Below are 17,904 nucleotides of genomic sequence, written 5' to 3' on the forward strand. Positions count from 1 at the left end.
TTTAGCTATAATTTCAGAGCAAAGAGAAAGATTGTCCCTTTTATTTAGCCACCAAGGTTGTAAGCTGAGAAGCACCTCTGCCACTGAGGACAAATCTAGATCCAATAAGGGAGAAAGAGTGGTAAACATGTGGAGACCATATTAACTTGAAGTTGAATGGAAACTACGGAGAAAATATCTTCCTAAAGCTGTGTATAAGACAAAAAAATAAGAATATCTAAAACAAATAAATTTAAACCAGTGAATCGAGTAAGAAAATAGAGAGCCACTTTCTCTTTTCCTCTGTCATTCTGAAAAAAATTCCTTATTAATAATCCTCTCAATTATGACATTGATCCATTCAGGTCATTCAGGAAATAGGCTCTAATGTGAAAATCTCAAACCACCCACCCAAAGCTGGATATGCCTAGAGAAAAACAGAGTGAGGGGGTGAGAGAAGGAAAATTAATCCTTAAAATGGTAAAATGTAAATGAATCAGAGAGTAAAAGATTTATAATACAAGCTATTTCCATTTGAGGAATTTCTTTAAACCTTTACTCTATCACAATACATGGCTTTATATGAGCAGACCTTTCTTTCCCCTTGTGAATTTAAATTATAATAGATGTCACTAACTACTATCACTCTACCTGTCACCACATAACAAAATCATCTAATCCTTAAAACCTATCATTCCGGGACACTAACAAAGAGTTCCATCCTTCTCTATATCTTAGCTACCCACACTTCAGTGAAGAGAAGGTAACTCCCTTCAAGGAGGCCCCAAATAACTAGTGTTGCAAGATTTGAAAAGAATTGTTAACCCTTTTAGGATATGACCCTCCAAATCCTTGATAATATTAACTTTTGCTGAAATGTTAACATCTCCATTCTGTACTTTTGGAATGACAAAGAGGGAAAAAATGAAGAGTTTAACAAACTCTTTTACAGATTACACTCTGTATACAGAGTGTACTGCATTACAATTCAAAATCAGTCCACAGTATTAATCTATTTTTAATTTATCCCACTGTACTGATATCATAATTTAAAGGATAGAACAGCTATGGAATGATGAGAATAAATAGCTGTGTGCTATAGTAAAATATCAATAAAATAAAATTAGCATGGTCAATACTCACCCTTAAGAAAGTATCATTCTAATAACCAAGAGACATACCTGCTCATTTTGACTCCATTCCCCTTGTTGCTTCAGAGACGGAATCGCCCAGATGCTCAGTTTCCCTGAGAAGTGAATGGCTGCCAGGAGCATCCCATCTGGAGAAAGGCTCATCTTAAAAATTCCATCCTAAATAAGAATCATAAGGTCAGGGCAAAGGACTTATGGTCAAATATAAATAATTCAGAATTAACAGAATTAAGTGACACTTTTTAGAGGTGCCAAGTTATAAATGATCTTTAGTAATTAAGAGTTCCGCCAGCTTTCTATCATTATAAATGTTCTTCAGCATAGAGAAAAAGGCCTCCTGACCTTAAGGAGTTTGTTATCTACTTCAGAGTTATAATTTACATATAACCCAAAACGAAAAATTTGGTTATATTTACATATAACCAAAAAATATGTATGCATTATAAATATATTTCTTCACATATCAATTACCATGAGTTCTCAATACCTTTTAAGGTTGGTCTTGACTAGATTGTCAATTCCTTAAAATTTGGGCCCAGATCTTTACAAGATTTTATATCTACAGTGTCTGAAGTATGCGATGTATCATAAATAGGCCAAACATCATGCCACAGAAAAGAAAGAAAGGAGTAGAAAAGAGCTAGAGAAAGAGTGCAAGAATGATGGAAACAGAAGAAGATAACGAGGAAGAAAATGGTCCTTAATTTAAGAAACGCTATGAATGTTTACAATTTTCTAGATTTGCTGCCAAATCATCCAGTTTCAGGAATCTGTTACTACAGAACAAAGAAATTTTGTAATGACTGATTTCACATAGTCAACCGAAAGGTACACAGAGGAAGAGTTATCCTTCCAGTCCTTCTTGTCCAAATAACCTCTCTGTCTTTTCCTTTCTCAGATGACACAAACCACATGAGCAGAAATCATATGAGCAGAGACATCACCTGCCACCACCTACAATACACTCAGAAGACCTGAACAAACATTAACTGGACAGCTATTTCCCATTCAGGCATTTATTAAGAACAGGGTCCAAGGTAGCCTGCCCACAAAGAATAAAACAGAGACCAGAAAACAGCAGCCCACAACTATATCTCTTCTGAACATTTAGAAAATCTGGCAAAACACAGCCCACATCCCCAGATGACAACAGAACTTGGCAGCAGATGACCTCTTAGAAGAGTTATAAACTTTCCAGTTAGTCAATGCCCGCACCGTTCTCTATTATTGCTCCAGTATTGGGGTCAAATACTAGCTACAGAACTGAAAGTGAAACATGACTATACTGAAAATCAAAATTATTACACTTGATCCAATTCACTAAATTATATTATCAGCCTGGCCTCTGTAGACATTTAAGTCCTCAAGTCTCAAATGACTAAGGTGCCTTAGCCATCAAAAACAGAACAATTTCAGGAGGTCAGGAACATTGTTGAATGAGTACATAGATGAAAAGATTAGCATCCTCTAATCACTTTACTAAAGACTAAAATTACTTTAACTAGATATAATAGGTTAATCCCAGAATCCCACAATTAAATGTAAGATTGAAATACAAATGCTTGAAAAAAAAGAAATAATAAAAGCAAAAGTACTTCAAAGCAAAATTTTAAAACTATCGCATCCCTCCCTTTAAGATGGGATCAGAGAAAGAAGTACAAGACAAAGAGCCTGATGCCCTCCCTCCTCAAATTTAAAGTCAATAAGCTCCATGGTTTTGTATAAGGCAGGCCTCAGAAGCACAGATTTTTACCACCCAAAAGAACTCTGCCCATCTTTCAGGTTTCACAATGGAAGAGATTAAAGTCCTGAAGGGCAAAGACACTTGCCCATGATCACTCGAGTGTGCAGAGCAAAATCTGAACTAGAATGTGGATGTTTTCAATCCCAATCAGGGCACTTCCATGAGCCAGGACTATAGTCCTCACCTGGACCCTGGCCTAGTTTCTAGTAGTCACGAGCATGCCCCTCAGCAGAAATTATGGTCAAGTATAATTTATTGTTTTGACCACTTGAATAATTAGTCATGTGTGATCTGTATGGTAACTCCCAGGTATTATAAATGTTCCATTATACAATTCCACTGAAATGCTCTAAAAGCAAGAAAAAAGTTTATGAATCTCTTTAACAACAACAAAAGTACACTGAATAACTTCACAATAGCAATATGACCGAAAGCACTGAATAAATATATAGTATTTTTTAATTTTTAAAAAACTTCTTCCCTCTTGATAGGGTTCAGGACATGCTACCCCAAAATACAGAATAAGTCATGTTAGCATCTGAGAAAAAACATCAGAGGCAGGAAGGTCATTCTCACCTTCCTCCCACCCTTCCTCCATGAAGCAGGTCATAAAATCTAGGAAGAATTTTCTAACCTTTTGCTAAAAGCAAGTCATGGTCCTTATTCTGGAGGGGCCCTCCCCAAACCTGGAAGAAAAGAACATCCTCATCTCTGAAGACAGAGTCACAGGGAGAATGTGAACAAACAGGCCTTGCTAAGTTCCTCCCAATTTACTGCTATTAAATCATACTTATCCAACCATACTTCCACAACTATCCATTTTTCTTCTTCAAAGCTAGCATTAAAAATACACAGGTTGGCCAGGCGCAGTGGCTCATGCCTGTAATCCCAACACTTTGGGAGGCCGAGGTGGGTGGATCACGAGGTCAGGAGATCGAGACCATCCTGGCTAACACAGTGAAACCCCATCTCTACTAAAAACACAAAAACTTAGCCAGGCGTGGTGGCGGGCGCCTGTAGTCCCAGCTACTCAGGAGGCTGAGGCAGGTGAATGGCGTGAACCCAGGAGGCAGAGCTTACAGTGAGCTGAGATCGTGCCACTGCACTCTAGCCTGGGTGACAGAGAGAGACTCCATCTCAAAAAAGAAAAAAAAAAAAGAAAAAGAAAAATACACAGGTTTACCCATTTCTTCGAATCTTCATTTCCTTATGAAAGCTCCCATGTCACATAAAATTTACATTAAATCTATCAATATGTTTATCTTGCTAATCTGTGTTTTGTGATAGGAGCCTCATCTATGAATCTAAGAAAGGAAAGAGAAAAGGTACTGTTCCTCCTCTACACTCACTTCTTTCTTTCCAGAAAGTTAAACAATAAATTGTATTAACTAGAATGTTAATAATACTGGATCCCCTTAGTTTCATGAGATGCCATGATATCCACACTGCAAATGTAGTATTTCTTTCTTGAACTATCTTATTGTAGAAATTTTCACCTACACACAAAAGTAGAAATTACAGTATAATAAATATCCACATACCCAACCTGCTTCAACAAATATTAACATTTTTTCAGACATGTTTCATTTATCCTTCCCTAATCACCACCATGCCAGAGGATTTTAAAGCAAATCCCAGTCATTATTTTGCTTATAAATACACATCAAGTATACATTTCTTTGAAGTCCCAAGTTATCTATTGAATGTTCATGTGTATGCATAGTAAGATGATAGAGTTATTAGTAGTAATTGGATTGTGGCCACTCAAGATTCTCAAGACACTTAGGTTATGTTGGAAATACAGTGTTTTCCTTCTGAAATAAAACTCTGCTCTTTATTTGTAGAAACCTTTATTTATTTATTTATTAATGAGACAGGATCTGGCTCTGTCACCCAGGCTGGAGTGCACTGGCACGATCTCGGCTCAATGCAACCTCTGCCTCCCAGGCTCAAGTGATCCTCCCACTTCAGCCTCCTGAGTAGCCAGGACTACAGGCATGCACCACCATGCCTGGCTAACTTTTGTATTTTTTGTAGAGGGTGGGGTGGGGTGGGGCGGTTCGTCATGTTGCCCATGCTGGTCTCAAACTCCTGACCTCAAGTGATCTGCCTGCCTCGGCCTCCCAAAGTGCTGAGATTACAGGTATAAGCCACTACACCCGGTCTGCAGAAACATTTCTGAATTCCTATATAACATGCAAGGGGGTTCTGGCCCAGGGAATAATTCATTATCCCAACAGTAACCGTGGACCAAAATCTCAAGCCACAGTTAGAAAATCCACGCTAAATTCTATGAACAGAGTCTGTGGTATTTGGGAGTCTGAGTGTCTGTTGGTGAGTAATAAGGTTTGGCTCTGTATCCCCACCCAAATCTCATTTTGAATTACTGTAATCCCCATGTGTCAGGGGAGGGACCTAGTGGGAGGTGACTGGATCATGGGGTCAGATTTTCCCCATGCTGTTCTCGTGCTAGTGAGTTCTCATGAGATCTGACGGTTTAAAAGTGTGTGGCAGTTCTGCCCTCGTTCTATCTCCTTCCTACTGCCTTTAAGACCTGCTTTGTTTCCCCTTCATCTTCCGCCATGATTGTAAATTTCTTGAGACCTCCCCAGCCACGTGGAACTGTGAGTCAATTAAACTTCCTTTCTTTATAAATTACCCAGTCTCAGGTAGTTCTTTATAGCAGTGTGAAAACTGACTAATACAGTGGGCAAGGGAGAGAATACCAGAGTTCGTGCCTTGGAAATGGGAGGATAAAAGCAACTATAAATCACAATAAAAGTAAACCTCAGCCAGGCTCATTGGCTCATGCCTGTAATCTCAGTACTATGGGAGGCCAAGGCGGGTGGATTTCCTGAGGTCAGGAGTTCAAGACCAGCCTGGTCAACATGGTAAAACCCCGTCTCTACAAAAATACAAAAATTAGCCAGGCATGATGGCAAGTGCCTATAATCCCAGCTACTTGGAAGGCTGAGGTGGGAGAATGTCTTAAACCTGGGAGGCAGAGGTTGCCATGAAACGAGATCGCACCGTTGCCCTTCAGCCTGGGCAACACAGCAAGACTCTGACTCAAAAAAAAAAAAAAAAGTAAACCTCAAACATTTAAACCATAATTCTTCATACTGTATTAAGATTTCTCAGCACAAGTAAATAATAATCTTGTTCTCTTCATTTGAATTAAGTAGTTGTAAAAGCAATAAAATTTATATGTAGCTGCAATTTTCTCTCTTTTTTTTTTTTTTTTTTGGAGACAGAGTCACTCTGTCTCCCACGCTGGAGTACAGTGGTGCAATCTCAGCTCACTGCAACCTCTGCCTCGAGGGTTCAAGGATTCTCCTGCCTCAGCCTCCCACGTAGCTGGGATTACAGGCACCTGCCACCACGCCGGGCTAATTTTTGTATTTTTAGTAGAGATGGGGTTTCACCATGTTGGCCAAGCTGGTTCAACTCCTGACCTCAGGTGAACTGCCCACCTCGGCCTCCCAAAATGCTGGGATTACAGACATGAGCCACCACACCCAGCCACAATTTTTACTTTGGTTAAAGTAAGTCTTAAATTTCTTTCACATTCCTCAGCTATGAATGTCATTTTTATTTTAATCATCATTTCAACAGCTGAAATTTTGGTCAAGAACATTCAACTTGGCTCTGCCGCTAGTAGTTATGTGACCATAGGCACATTAGTTAACTATCATAAGTAACAGACTTAATCTCTTTTTGAAATAAAAATAACAACATCTACACATTATAAGGTTGCCCCAAGGATAAAATTAGAATGTATGTAAAGTCATTTAATGCATTTATCATATAACTCAACTTTCTAAATATAGTAGTATGAAGATTGGATTCTACCTGAATCCATAATAACACATCTTAATTGTAAATTCCAACAACATGTCTCATTCATTTGGCAGTCTTCACTTGCACCTTAGTAAGATCTTTTATATTAGGGGAATATATTGATATTTAATTCTTCTAACTAGTACTTTATCTAGTCTCACTAACCACTTTATATGCTCCCTGAGTATAGAAACTCCATCCACATTATATAAATGCTGGAATACAAGAGCTGAAATAAGACAATAAAGAGTGATGTTCCCAAAAAAGGAGGGTATCAGAATCACATGGACACCTGCTCCACTCCCAGCACTTAGGATAAATAGAAATCTAGGCTGGAAAAACATAGGCATATGTTCTTTGAAAAAACTCCCAGTTATCTCTGATGTGCACCTCCTCTTGTAATCTTCCACTTTAACTCTGCATTTTTACCACTCTTTTTTCATTTTGCTGAGGAGGCAGCCAAAGCTCAGACACTCATGTGGCATGCTCCAGATGACCTGACAAGACTCTGTGGCAGCAATACAATAACTCTCCTAACACGCAAGGAACATCTCTTGGCATTCACAATAGGCAATTTCCTCAATGCATTGCACAGAAAATGGTGAGTAGTCTCTTGCCAAAATGCTGACCAGGCACTTGATAAGTACTGTTCACGTAAATGGAAACTGGGGGAAGTTATGCACACTCCAATAGGGGGAGAGTAACAAGAGATCCTGGAGCAGTCGGCGCTCTATAAGCTCTCAAAACTAACCGGCCTGCACCCACTTGTACAGGGTAAATCCCATACTAATGTCATCAAAAACAGATACGATCCTCTTGATAAAAGACACTATCGTCTATACAGTCTTCTGCCTAAAAAAGCAAATAAAAAATCTGCATGATCTTTAAATCCAACTACAAATTTATAAGAATACATGGACACAAAAGGACAAAAGAATAAAGGAAACACCACTATAAAGATGCAATGAGTAAAATGAAAAAACAGTTTCTTCAACAAATAATTTTTAAGAGAAAAAAAGATGATATGGAGGAGGGACCAGCAGATAGAGAAAAAGAAACTTAAAACACATAGTTTTTTTTAAAAAGGCCATATTTTTAGAGATGAAAAATTGCATGATAAAAGTATAAATAAATAAACCTAAGCCAGAATAATGGCTGCTTGTGGAGGGTGGGCGGGAACTGTGTTTGTGACAGGGTCCACAGAAGGTAGCTGGCAGAGTCCTGTTTCTGCCCTAGATAATGGTTATAAGGTTATGTACCTTTTCAACTTCAAAGAAGAACCACTTCACACCTACCAGGATTACTAGAATAAAAGATAATAACAAGTGTTGGCAAGGATGTGGAGACAATGGAAACACCATACTCCAACATTAGGAACAGAAAATGGTGCCGCCACCTTGGAAAACTGTCTGACAACTCCTCAAATGACTAAACACAGTTATCGTAAGATTCAGCAATTCCACTCCAAGAAAAATTCAATGATATTTCCACAAAAGAACTTGCACACAAATGTTCACAGCAGCATTATTTATAATAGCCAAAAAGTAGAAACAACCCAAATGTCCAACTGATGAACGGATAAAGAAAGCACTCTGTGTGTGTGTATATATATACGCACACATACATACATATACAGATACAAACACACACACACACACACACACACAATGGGCTATTATTCAGCAATAAAAATAAATGAAATACTGATACATGCAACAACATGGGTGAACCTTGAAAGCATCATGCTAAGCGAAAAAAGCCAGTCACAATGGACCACATATTTTATAATTCTATTCATACAGAATGTCCACAATAGGCAAATTTATACAAACTAAAAGATTAGGGGTTGCTTACGACTTGGGGAGATGGAGTGCTGCAGGCGATAGTTAAGGGATGCAGGGGTTTTTTTCCAGTGCCGTAAGATGTTTAAAATTGATTCTTGAAATCATTGCACAGTTCTGTAAATATACTAAAAAACTCTGAATTGCATATTTTAAATAAGCAAACTGTACCACATGTGAATATTTCAATAAAGCTGTCCCCAAAATGGTTATTAAACCACACATTTGTTTGATGCAATTTCCTATATCTGTATTATATTTCACAATAAAAAGCTTAAGAAGGAAGAAAGCATGGGAGAGAGGGAGGGAGAAGGGGAAGCAAGGAAAGAGGGAGGGAAGAAAGGAAGAAAAGAAGGAGGGAGAGAGGGAGGAAGGAAGAAGGTGCAAAAAGAAGCTAGCAGGAATCTGATTTAATTTCTTGCTGCAAAGGAAGTTATCATCTAATACATCTATTCTATTCCAGGCACTTTTCTAGGTAAAACAGATGTGAACCTAACTTCATGGAGCCACGAAAATATAGATTAGGTATACAAATAAACTAACAAAAAAATCTACATTACAAACTTTGATTACTACTATGGAAGAAAAATACAGAGCGCTCTAAGAGAGAATAACAATAGGAACTGTATTTAAATTGAAGGACTATAAGAGGAGTCTGAGGATATGAAAAATAGAGCTGATGCCCAAAGATGAGAAGAAATTAAATTAATGAGGACAAATAAGGTAAAACCATTCCCAATAGAAAAAAAATGGAATCTACAAAGAAAAGAACATGGCACCCTTGATGAGCTGAGATAAGGCCAACATAACTAAAAGAGAATGAGCCAGTGGCATGAGATCAGTCTGCAGAGACAGTCATGGGCCAGCTTATGTAATGTCTTTTTGGATAATGTTAAGCATTGTATTCTGTCATCATTCTTTGTTCAACAGAAAGCCACTGAAGGCTTTCTTCAAGCAAGAAAGTGAGCTTATCTGATTTACATTTTTTAAGTCACTAAGGTTGCTAGGGAAACTGATTAAGTATCTGCTAATGTAGGAGAGATGAAAAATTATATGATGGTGATAGCCACAGAAGAAAAAAGAAGTAGAAAGATTCTAAGTACACTCTGAAGATGATACTGGTAGCAAAGCTGTTAGATTAGATTAGATGGGGGGATGAAGGACTGGGTGGTATCAGCAATAATTTTCAGGTATCTCCCTTTGGCAAAAGGATGGATTACTGAGGCAATCAAGTCTAAGGTAGAAATGGTTAGGGAAGAAAAATGAGAAGCTATCAGAGTTTTGTTTTGGAAATGTTTGATTTAAAATGCCTGAAGGCTATCCTACTGAAGCTGTCAAGTAAGCAGCAGGTACACAAATCTGAAGTGCAGAGGAGAACTGGGCTACAGATGCCAGCTTAGGACTTCTTGGGATCTGAAAGGTATTGAAAATCTGAAAATACTCATATTTTATACATTAAGAAGTATGGAATATATTGATGTTTATAGCATCCTAAAGTCACAGAACACACATTTAATTTGCTCGTAGTAACACCTATGAGTAGGTATTAAAATTACTTTTAATGATGAAAAATTAGTAAAATATTTCCTTGTATTTTACTATAGTATACTTCTACATCATCTATAATAACTGAGAAACAACTCTATCAAAAGATATGTTTTTAAAAGCTTATCTAACAAATTACTAAAGGAGCTAAAATTTTACAACTTTTTCCCCTCAATATACTATACCTTTCCTCCACTGATTCTCTGTAACTAATCTGCCTGCAAAATGGGTAATCAGTAAAAACATTTACTGAGTGTATAAAGTTCATGTGGGGGTATACAGAAACGGGAAGTAGCTCACCCATTCTCCACTAAGTTATTTCAACTTTCCTCTCTGGAGGGCCCATAAAAGAACATGGCAGCAATATAGTATCAAACTACCACAGATGCTAGAGTTCCACTTGCTATAAAACCTCACTTAATTTTTCTAATCTGATTCTAATCTATAAAATTTGGATAATACTATACCTTTTGGGTTGTGAGGTTTAACAGATAATTAAAATATATATATTTGTCCCAATAATAAAAATATTTATACATACACACAGTATCTGGCATACAAACATTTAAAATGGGACTATTCAAAAAATAACAGATGCTGGCGAAGTTGTGGAGAAAAAGGAACGCTTACACACTGCGTTCCTTTTTAGTGGGAGCGTAAATTAGTTCAATCATTGTGGAAAACAGTATGGCAATTCCTCAAAGACCTAAAAACAGAAATACCATTTGAACCAGTAATCCCATTACTGGGTGATACAGTTTGGATCTGCGTCCCCAACCAAATCTCATGTCATATTGGAGGGGCCTGATGGGAGGTGACTGAACCATGGGGGCGGATTTTCCCTTGCTGTTCTCCTGATAGTGAGTTCTCACAAGATCTGATGGTTTAAAAGCGTGTGGCACTTCCCCATTTGTGCTCTCGCTCGCTCCTCTCTCTCTCTCTCTCTCTCTCTCTCTCTCTCTCTCCTGCTCCACCATGGTAAAGATGTGTTTCCTTCCTCTTCACCTTCCGCCATGATTGTAAGTTTCCAGAGGCCTCCCAGTTATGCTTCCTGTTAAGTCTGCAGAACTGTGAGTCAATTAAACTTCTTTTCTTCATAAATTACCAGTCTCAGGGAGTTGCTTTTTTTTTTTTTTTTTTTTTTTTTGAGACAGTCTTGCTCCATTGCCCAGGCTGGAATGCAGTGGCGCGATTCTTGGCTCACTGTAACCTCTACCTCCTGGGTTCAAACAATCCTCGCACCTCAGCCTCCCAAGTAGCTGAAATGACATGTGTGCACCACCATACCCAGCTAATTTTTGTATTTTTAGTAAAAATGGGGTTTCACCATGTTAGCCGAGCTGGTCTCAAACTCCTGACCTCAAATGATCTGCCTGCCTCAGCCTCCCAAGTGCTGGGATTACAGGCGTGAGACACTGTGTCCAGCTGCAGGTAGTTCTTATAGCAGTGTGAGAATGGACTAATACACTGGGGAATATAAATCGTTCTGTCATAAAGACACATGCACACGTATGTTCACTGCAGCACTATTTACAATAGCAAAGACATGGAATAAACCTAAATGCCCATCAGTGATAGACTGGATAAAGAAAATGTGTTACATACATGGAATACTATGCAGCCCTAAAAAAGAACAACATTATGTCCTTTGCAGCAACATGGATGGAGCTGGAGGCTATTATCCTTAGAAAACTAATGCAGCAACTAATGTAGGAACAACCAAATACCACATGTTCTTACTTATAAGTAGGAGCTAAATGATAAGAACACATGGACACATAGAGGGGAACAACACATACTGAGGTCTATGAGCATGTGGAGGGTGGGAGGAGGGAGAGGATGAGGAAAAATAACTGATGGGACTAGGTCTAATATCTAGGTGATGAAATAATCTGTACAACAAACCCTCATGACACAGTTTACCTATATAACAAATCTGCACATGTACCCCTGAACTTACAATAAAAGTTAAATTTTTAAAAAAAGTAAAAATTTAAAAAGTAAAATGAGACTATTTTAAAACATTTTGATTGAGAAGGCATAGTGATCTTTATTAAGGAAAACTGCATAAATTGTTAAAATATGAACACAAAGAAATTGTCATGAAATACAACTTGATAGCAAAGAGTATCACTAGTATCTCTGCAATCCACTCTATTCCACTACCTCCAATATCTATTTGTTCTTTCTTCATTAAAAATACTATTAAATCCTTCTACTACTGGCAGCAATATTTGGAGAATGAGTTGTACTTTCTCTCAAATGTTGCAATAAAACTTCCTAACTAACTGTCCTTTCCAAGACAGGGTTTTTAAGAATGTTAAACATCAGACCTTTGTACTGAAATTAATCACCTGTCATCTAATTTAATAGAATTAAAAATGAGTGATTTACCATTTCCTGTAACTTTCAAATATACAAACTGTATTAAAAAAAAAGTAGTTCTCTAGTGCATACATTCGAAACATTCTGAAGTACTACATATTCTTAAAGAAAAAATACTCAGATCAATAAAAGGCAAATTTATAAGTGCTGCTCTTCCAACATTCCACAAGTATTTATTGAATATTATATATTCAATAATAAATATTAGGTTCCAGGCATTGTTTTACACTATAGGAAGTCAGCAATGAACAAAACAAACATAAATCCCCACCCTCAAGAAGTTTACTAGATATTCTAGACCATTATATTTTAGAAGTCTGACACACACACACACACACACACACACACACAATTAGAAATCTACCCTTCAAATCAAACAAAGTCAGCCTCAAAAGCCTAATTAACAACCTGTGACAAAAACACTGTAAACGCATGAAGGAAAGAAAAAAAGGATTCTGAAAAATAAAAGAAAAGGCCGGGTGCAGTGGCTCACGCCTGTAATCCCAGCACTTTGGGAGACCAAGGCGGGTGGATCACGAGGTCAGGAGGTCAAGACCATCCTGGCTAACACAGTGAAACCCCATCTCTACTAAAAAAATACAAAAAATTAGCCAGGCATGGTGGCGGGTGCCTGTAGTCCCAGCTACTCGGGAGGTTGAGGCAGGAGAATGGCATGAACCTGGGAGGTGGAGCTTGCAGTGAGCCTAGATCACGCCACTGCACTCCAGCCTGGGCGACAGAGCAAGACTGTCTCAAAGAAAAAAAAAAAAAAGAAAGGAAGAAAAAAAGAAAAAAAAAATCCAAGCCAATAGCCTTTATAAAAGAATATAAATAATTCTTATTTTTAATATACTCTTTTAAAAGATAACACTGGCCAGGCGTGGTGGCTCACGCCTGTAATCCCAGCACTTTGGGAGGCCAAGGCCGGCAGATCATGAGGTCAGGAGACCCAGACCATCCTGGCTAACATGGTGAAACCTCATCTCTACTAAAAATACAAAAAATTAGCCGGGCATGGTGGCAGGTGCCTATAGTCCCAGCTACTCAGGAGGCTGAGGCAGGAGAATGATGTGAACCTGGGAGGTGGAGCTTGCAGTGAGCTGAGATTGTACCTCTGCACTCCAGCCTGGGCAACAGAGCAAGACTCCGTCTCAAAAAAAAAAAAAAAAAAGATAGTATTACATGTCAGACAATGAGAAGTTATTTTTTAAAGCCATGTAAGTTTTGGGTAATAATAAACCACAATTCAAAAAGAACCTGTGGCCTACTAATTATTAATTCTATAATTCAGGATATAAAGAAATTAACAGAGATAACAGCAGTCACCATTACACCGTTATTATTTGCTGAGTATCTGCAATATGACAATCACTGTCTTAGCTATTTTACGTATATTACCTCTAATACTATACAATCTCAGTGTTGTTAGAGTTTCCTAAGTAAATTTTTCAAATGAACTAAATATTAATAATATGGTTATACAGGAAAGTAGGCCCATTTTGTAAAGATATTAGTAGTTAAGAGGAACTTTTTTTTTTTTTTGAGCCAGGGTCTCACTCTGTCCCCCAAGTTGGAGTGTAGTGGCACAATCATGGCTCACTGCAGCCTCGACCTCCCGGGCTTAAGTGATCCTCCCACCTCAGCCTCCCAAAGAACTGGGATAACAGGCGTAAGCCACCATGCTAGGCTAAGAGGAACACATTTTAAGAGAAACATAATTGTTGCCAAACTTGAGTAGTAAAACAGATAATTCTTTCCAAGATATTAAGTAATTTATCATCTCAGCTATTTTGAAACACATCTTAGTTTCTGTTTCTTCCAAATTACCAACTAAAGGTTTAAGACAATAACCAACTAGAAGTGGTGAAAACAAGCACTGGATCACAAACCAACAGAAGACCAAACACATCTCTGACACTCTCTGGATAAGTGAGTTTAGGCACACATTTCTCTTGAGGCCTTAATCTCTTCATCAATAAAAAGTAGGCATCATAATGCAAGTGTAGGTAATGCAAACTTCCTGTGAGATCCTGTGAAAATACTTGTCAAAGTGTTCATAATAAGAAATCATTAGATAACCCCTATGAGCTCTTTCAGCTCTAAAATTATAGTACGGTCATGTATCACTTAACAACAGGGAGATGTTCTGCAAAATGCATCATTAGGTGATTTCGTCACTGTGAAAACATCACACATAGAGTGCAGTTACACAAATCTAGATGGGATAGCCTACTACGCACCTAGGCTGGGTGGTATAGCCTATTGCTTCTAGGCCACGAACCTGCTCAGCATGCTACTCTACTGAATACTGTGGGCAACTGGAGCACAATGGTAAGTATTTGCGTTATCTAAACACAGAAAAGGTATAGTAAATGGTATAAAAGATAACAAATGGAACACCTGTATAGGGCATTTACCATGAATGGAGCTTGCAGAACTAGAAGTTGCTTTGGGTGAGTGTGCGAGTGTGCGAGTGAGTGGCGAGTGAATGGGAATAGGACAGGACATTACTGAACATTACTGTAGACTTTAGAAACACTGTACACTTAGGCTCTACTACATTCATCTTTTAAACTTTCTTCAAAAATAAATTAGCCTCTTAACTGTAACATTTTACTTTATAAACTTCATATTTTTTTACTTTTTTGACTTCTGTGATAACATTAGCTTAAAACACAAACACACTGTACACACATCTATATAAAAAAATTTTCTTTCTTTACATTCTTGTACTACAAACTTTTGCATTTTATTTTATGCTTTTACTTTTTAAACATTTTCGTTAAAAACTAAGACACAAATACAAACATCAGCCTAGGCCAACACAGGGTGAGGATCATCAATATCACCGTATTCTACCTCCACATCTTGCCCCACTGAAGGGTCTTTAGGGATGGTAACGCTCATGGAGCTCATGGAGCTGTCATCTCCCATGGTAAGAATGCCTTCCCCTGCAACGCCTGAAGAACCTGCCTAAGGCTGTTTTATGGTTAACTTTTTTTTTAATAAGTACAAGGAGTACTCTCTAAAATAATGAAAAAAAGTACAGTACAGTCAAGCCCCCCATATCCACAGGTTCCACATCCTCTGATTCAACCAACCGTGGATTGGAAATACAGCATTTGAGGGATATAGAATCTGCAGATATGGAGGCCTGACTTTTCATATCAGCAGGTTCTACAGGAAAAGAAACTGAAGCAGTGAAAAAGATTAGATTATTTGATTTTCCCCCAAGACAGGAGTATGATTTGATTCCCCCAGAAGACAAAAGTATGATTTGATTCCCCCACAAGACAAGAGTATGATTTGATTCTCCAGTGTAGGTCAAGACTCTTGTGAAAGTCAAACAGAGAAACAAATGTAACCACCTCGTAGAGGCAGTTCCTAAGTATCACTGATATTCATCTGGATGAAACCGTCTAACATCCTTGCCATGGATCCATGCTTTTCCTGCTAAGTAACAAGACAGTAAAACAATGGTATTTAAAACCCAGGGTCAACAGGCACATTTCTTCTTGGAGCATCAGTAACCTCAGATTTGGGGAAGAATTTTTTTTTTAATATTAAGCCAAAAAGTGATATATTATGAACAATAATACAAAATTCACAAGATTTGTAAAGATAAAATATGAAATTCAAAGATATATATATATATATAAAATGTTTCTAGGAGAATTCCTCGAGCTATATTCCCAGACCCCCAAGAGGGCTGGGTATATTCTCTATAATTATTTTTCTTTTAAGATAAGGTTGATACACAGTAAAATATAAAAATCTTCAGCGACAGCTCTATGAATTCTTACTAATGCATATAGCCACATAGTGTATATGAATACACTCAGATGAAGATACAAAAAATTCAAAGTTCATTCAGCTTTGACCTTAAAGGTATTTCCGGGTAAAAATGTTTGAGAAGCCCACCATAGTTAAGCCAATTTGCATTACCTGTTCTTGTCCCTGGCGACTGTAAAACTTGACGCTTAACATCCTTAATAATCCCAGTGTCTTCGGTACCTGCGAAATAAATGCATCATATGAAGAAAGATTACTGAAATGACTTCTCATTGTAAAATGTCCTTTTATAATGAAATGAAAACTATAGCAAATCTAGTATTTTTTTAAATGATTAAAGAAAATCACCAATAAGGTGTCAAGGATCTTGGTGAGATTCTGCTTTTGTTTGGAAAAAAAAAAATCCACCAAGTGGTACAATCTTACAAATTACATCTATGATCAAATGCTTTTTTAAATATATAACCAGTAAAGTTTATGCAAATCAGAATCCACCGCAAGCTCTTCTCAAGTAAGGCTGCCCAAGGTTGCCATTTTATCCTAACATCAGTATAGAAAAAGCTAAAACTTCCAAAAGAAATTTCATCTATTAACAATTGATTCTATGCTTGAAAAACACCAAAAAAGACTTTATCTTTAGAAATCAGTGTATAAAATAATTTAATATAACACATGACAATTTTTGTCTTTAGATTTAGAAACTATATTTTTTTAATGGAAAAGAACACTGTTGAGGATGTAGGGAATCTGGAACCCTCATACACTATTGATGGGAACATAAAACCATACAGCCACCGTGGAAGAAGTTTGTGGTTCCTCAAAAACTTAAACATAAAACTAACATATGACCCAGCAATTCCATCTGAGATCTATACACAGAAGAATTGAAAACAAGCATTCAAACAAATGTTTGTACATGAATGTTCAAAGCAACAATATTCACAATAGCTAGAACTTCTGAGTTGAAAACATTAGGGATGGCCTTGATACACATCTCCAAATACTTCCTCCAAAAAAATCAAGAACAAGAAAGGGAGATAAATCTACACAAAAACCACGCTCTCCGCTTAGGCTAAGATAGAGAATAACCCAAACTTTGCAATAACTGTAAGCAAAAAGAAAGAAATCACCAAATCCCAGTGTGTCATCTCCACTGCTCCTGCTAAAACCTATGTCCCCACTCACTCCATTGTGACCTGCCACAAGGTGTGGTGGTTAGCAAAAGCAAATTGAAAAACACCCAGGGAGGACAGAGGGGAGCTAGCAAAAATGGCTACGGTCCATCTAAAACCAAAACTACCACCAAAAAGACTAAGTCCACTCTGAGTGAAAATACTATAAAAGCATCCAGGTTGATCAGACCTGGCCTACAGGGAAGGGACCTAAGTGTGGGCATGATGTGACGAGGCAGGCTTCCAAACACAGAGCTTCTGAGGGAGACAAATGGCAAACAGGAAGAAGTGCCTTTTGCCAAAGGGGTGGTAAAGGGGAAAGGAAGCAAAGGGGCAAATGTAGTGTGCAGCAAGACAACAGACAATCACAACATCAGAGGATCCACGCCCCCTCCTGCCACCAAAACAAAACCAAAAATATCTACTAAGGTATTTGAACTTTGCTATACTGACAA

General features: G+C 37.8%; 1 protein-coding gene across 1 annotated transcript in view; it reads right to left on the reverse strand.

Annotated features, from left to right (window-relative positions):
- The window catches only part of NBAS (NBAS subunit of NRZ tethering complex), a 388,298-nt gene that overhangs the window by 312,831 nt on the left and 57,563 nt on the right, over positions 1-17,904 (reverse strand). The window contains exons 11-12 of the mRNA XM_030800558.1: positions 16,431-16,499; positions 1,161-1,289 (exon numbers count right to left, since the gene is read on the reverse strand). Coding sequence (XP_030656418.1) covers positions 1,161-1,289; positions 16,431-16,499 — 198 coding nt within the window. The remainder of the gene's footprint in view (positions 1-1,160; positions 1,290-16,430; positions 16,500-17,904) is intronic.

The sequence above is a fragment of the Nomascus leucogenys genome, chromosome 19, assembly GCF_006542625.1.
Source record: "Nomascus leucogenys isolate Asia chromosome 19, Asia_NLE_v1, whole genome shotgun sequence".
In the NCBI taxonomy this organism is placed as follows: domain Eukaryota; kingdom Metazoa; phylum Chordata; class Mammalia; order Primates; family Hylobatidae; genus Nomascus; species Nomascus leucogenys.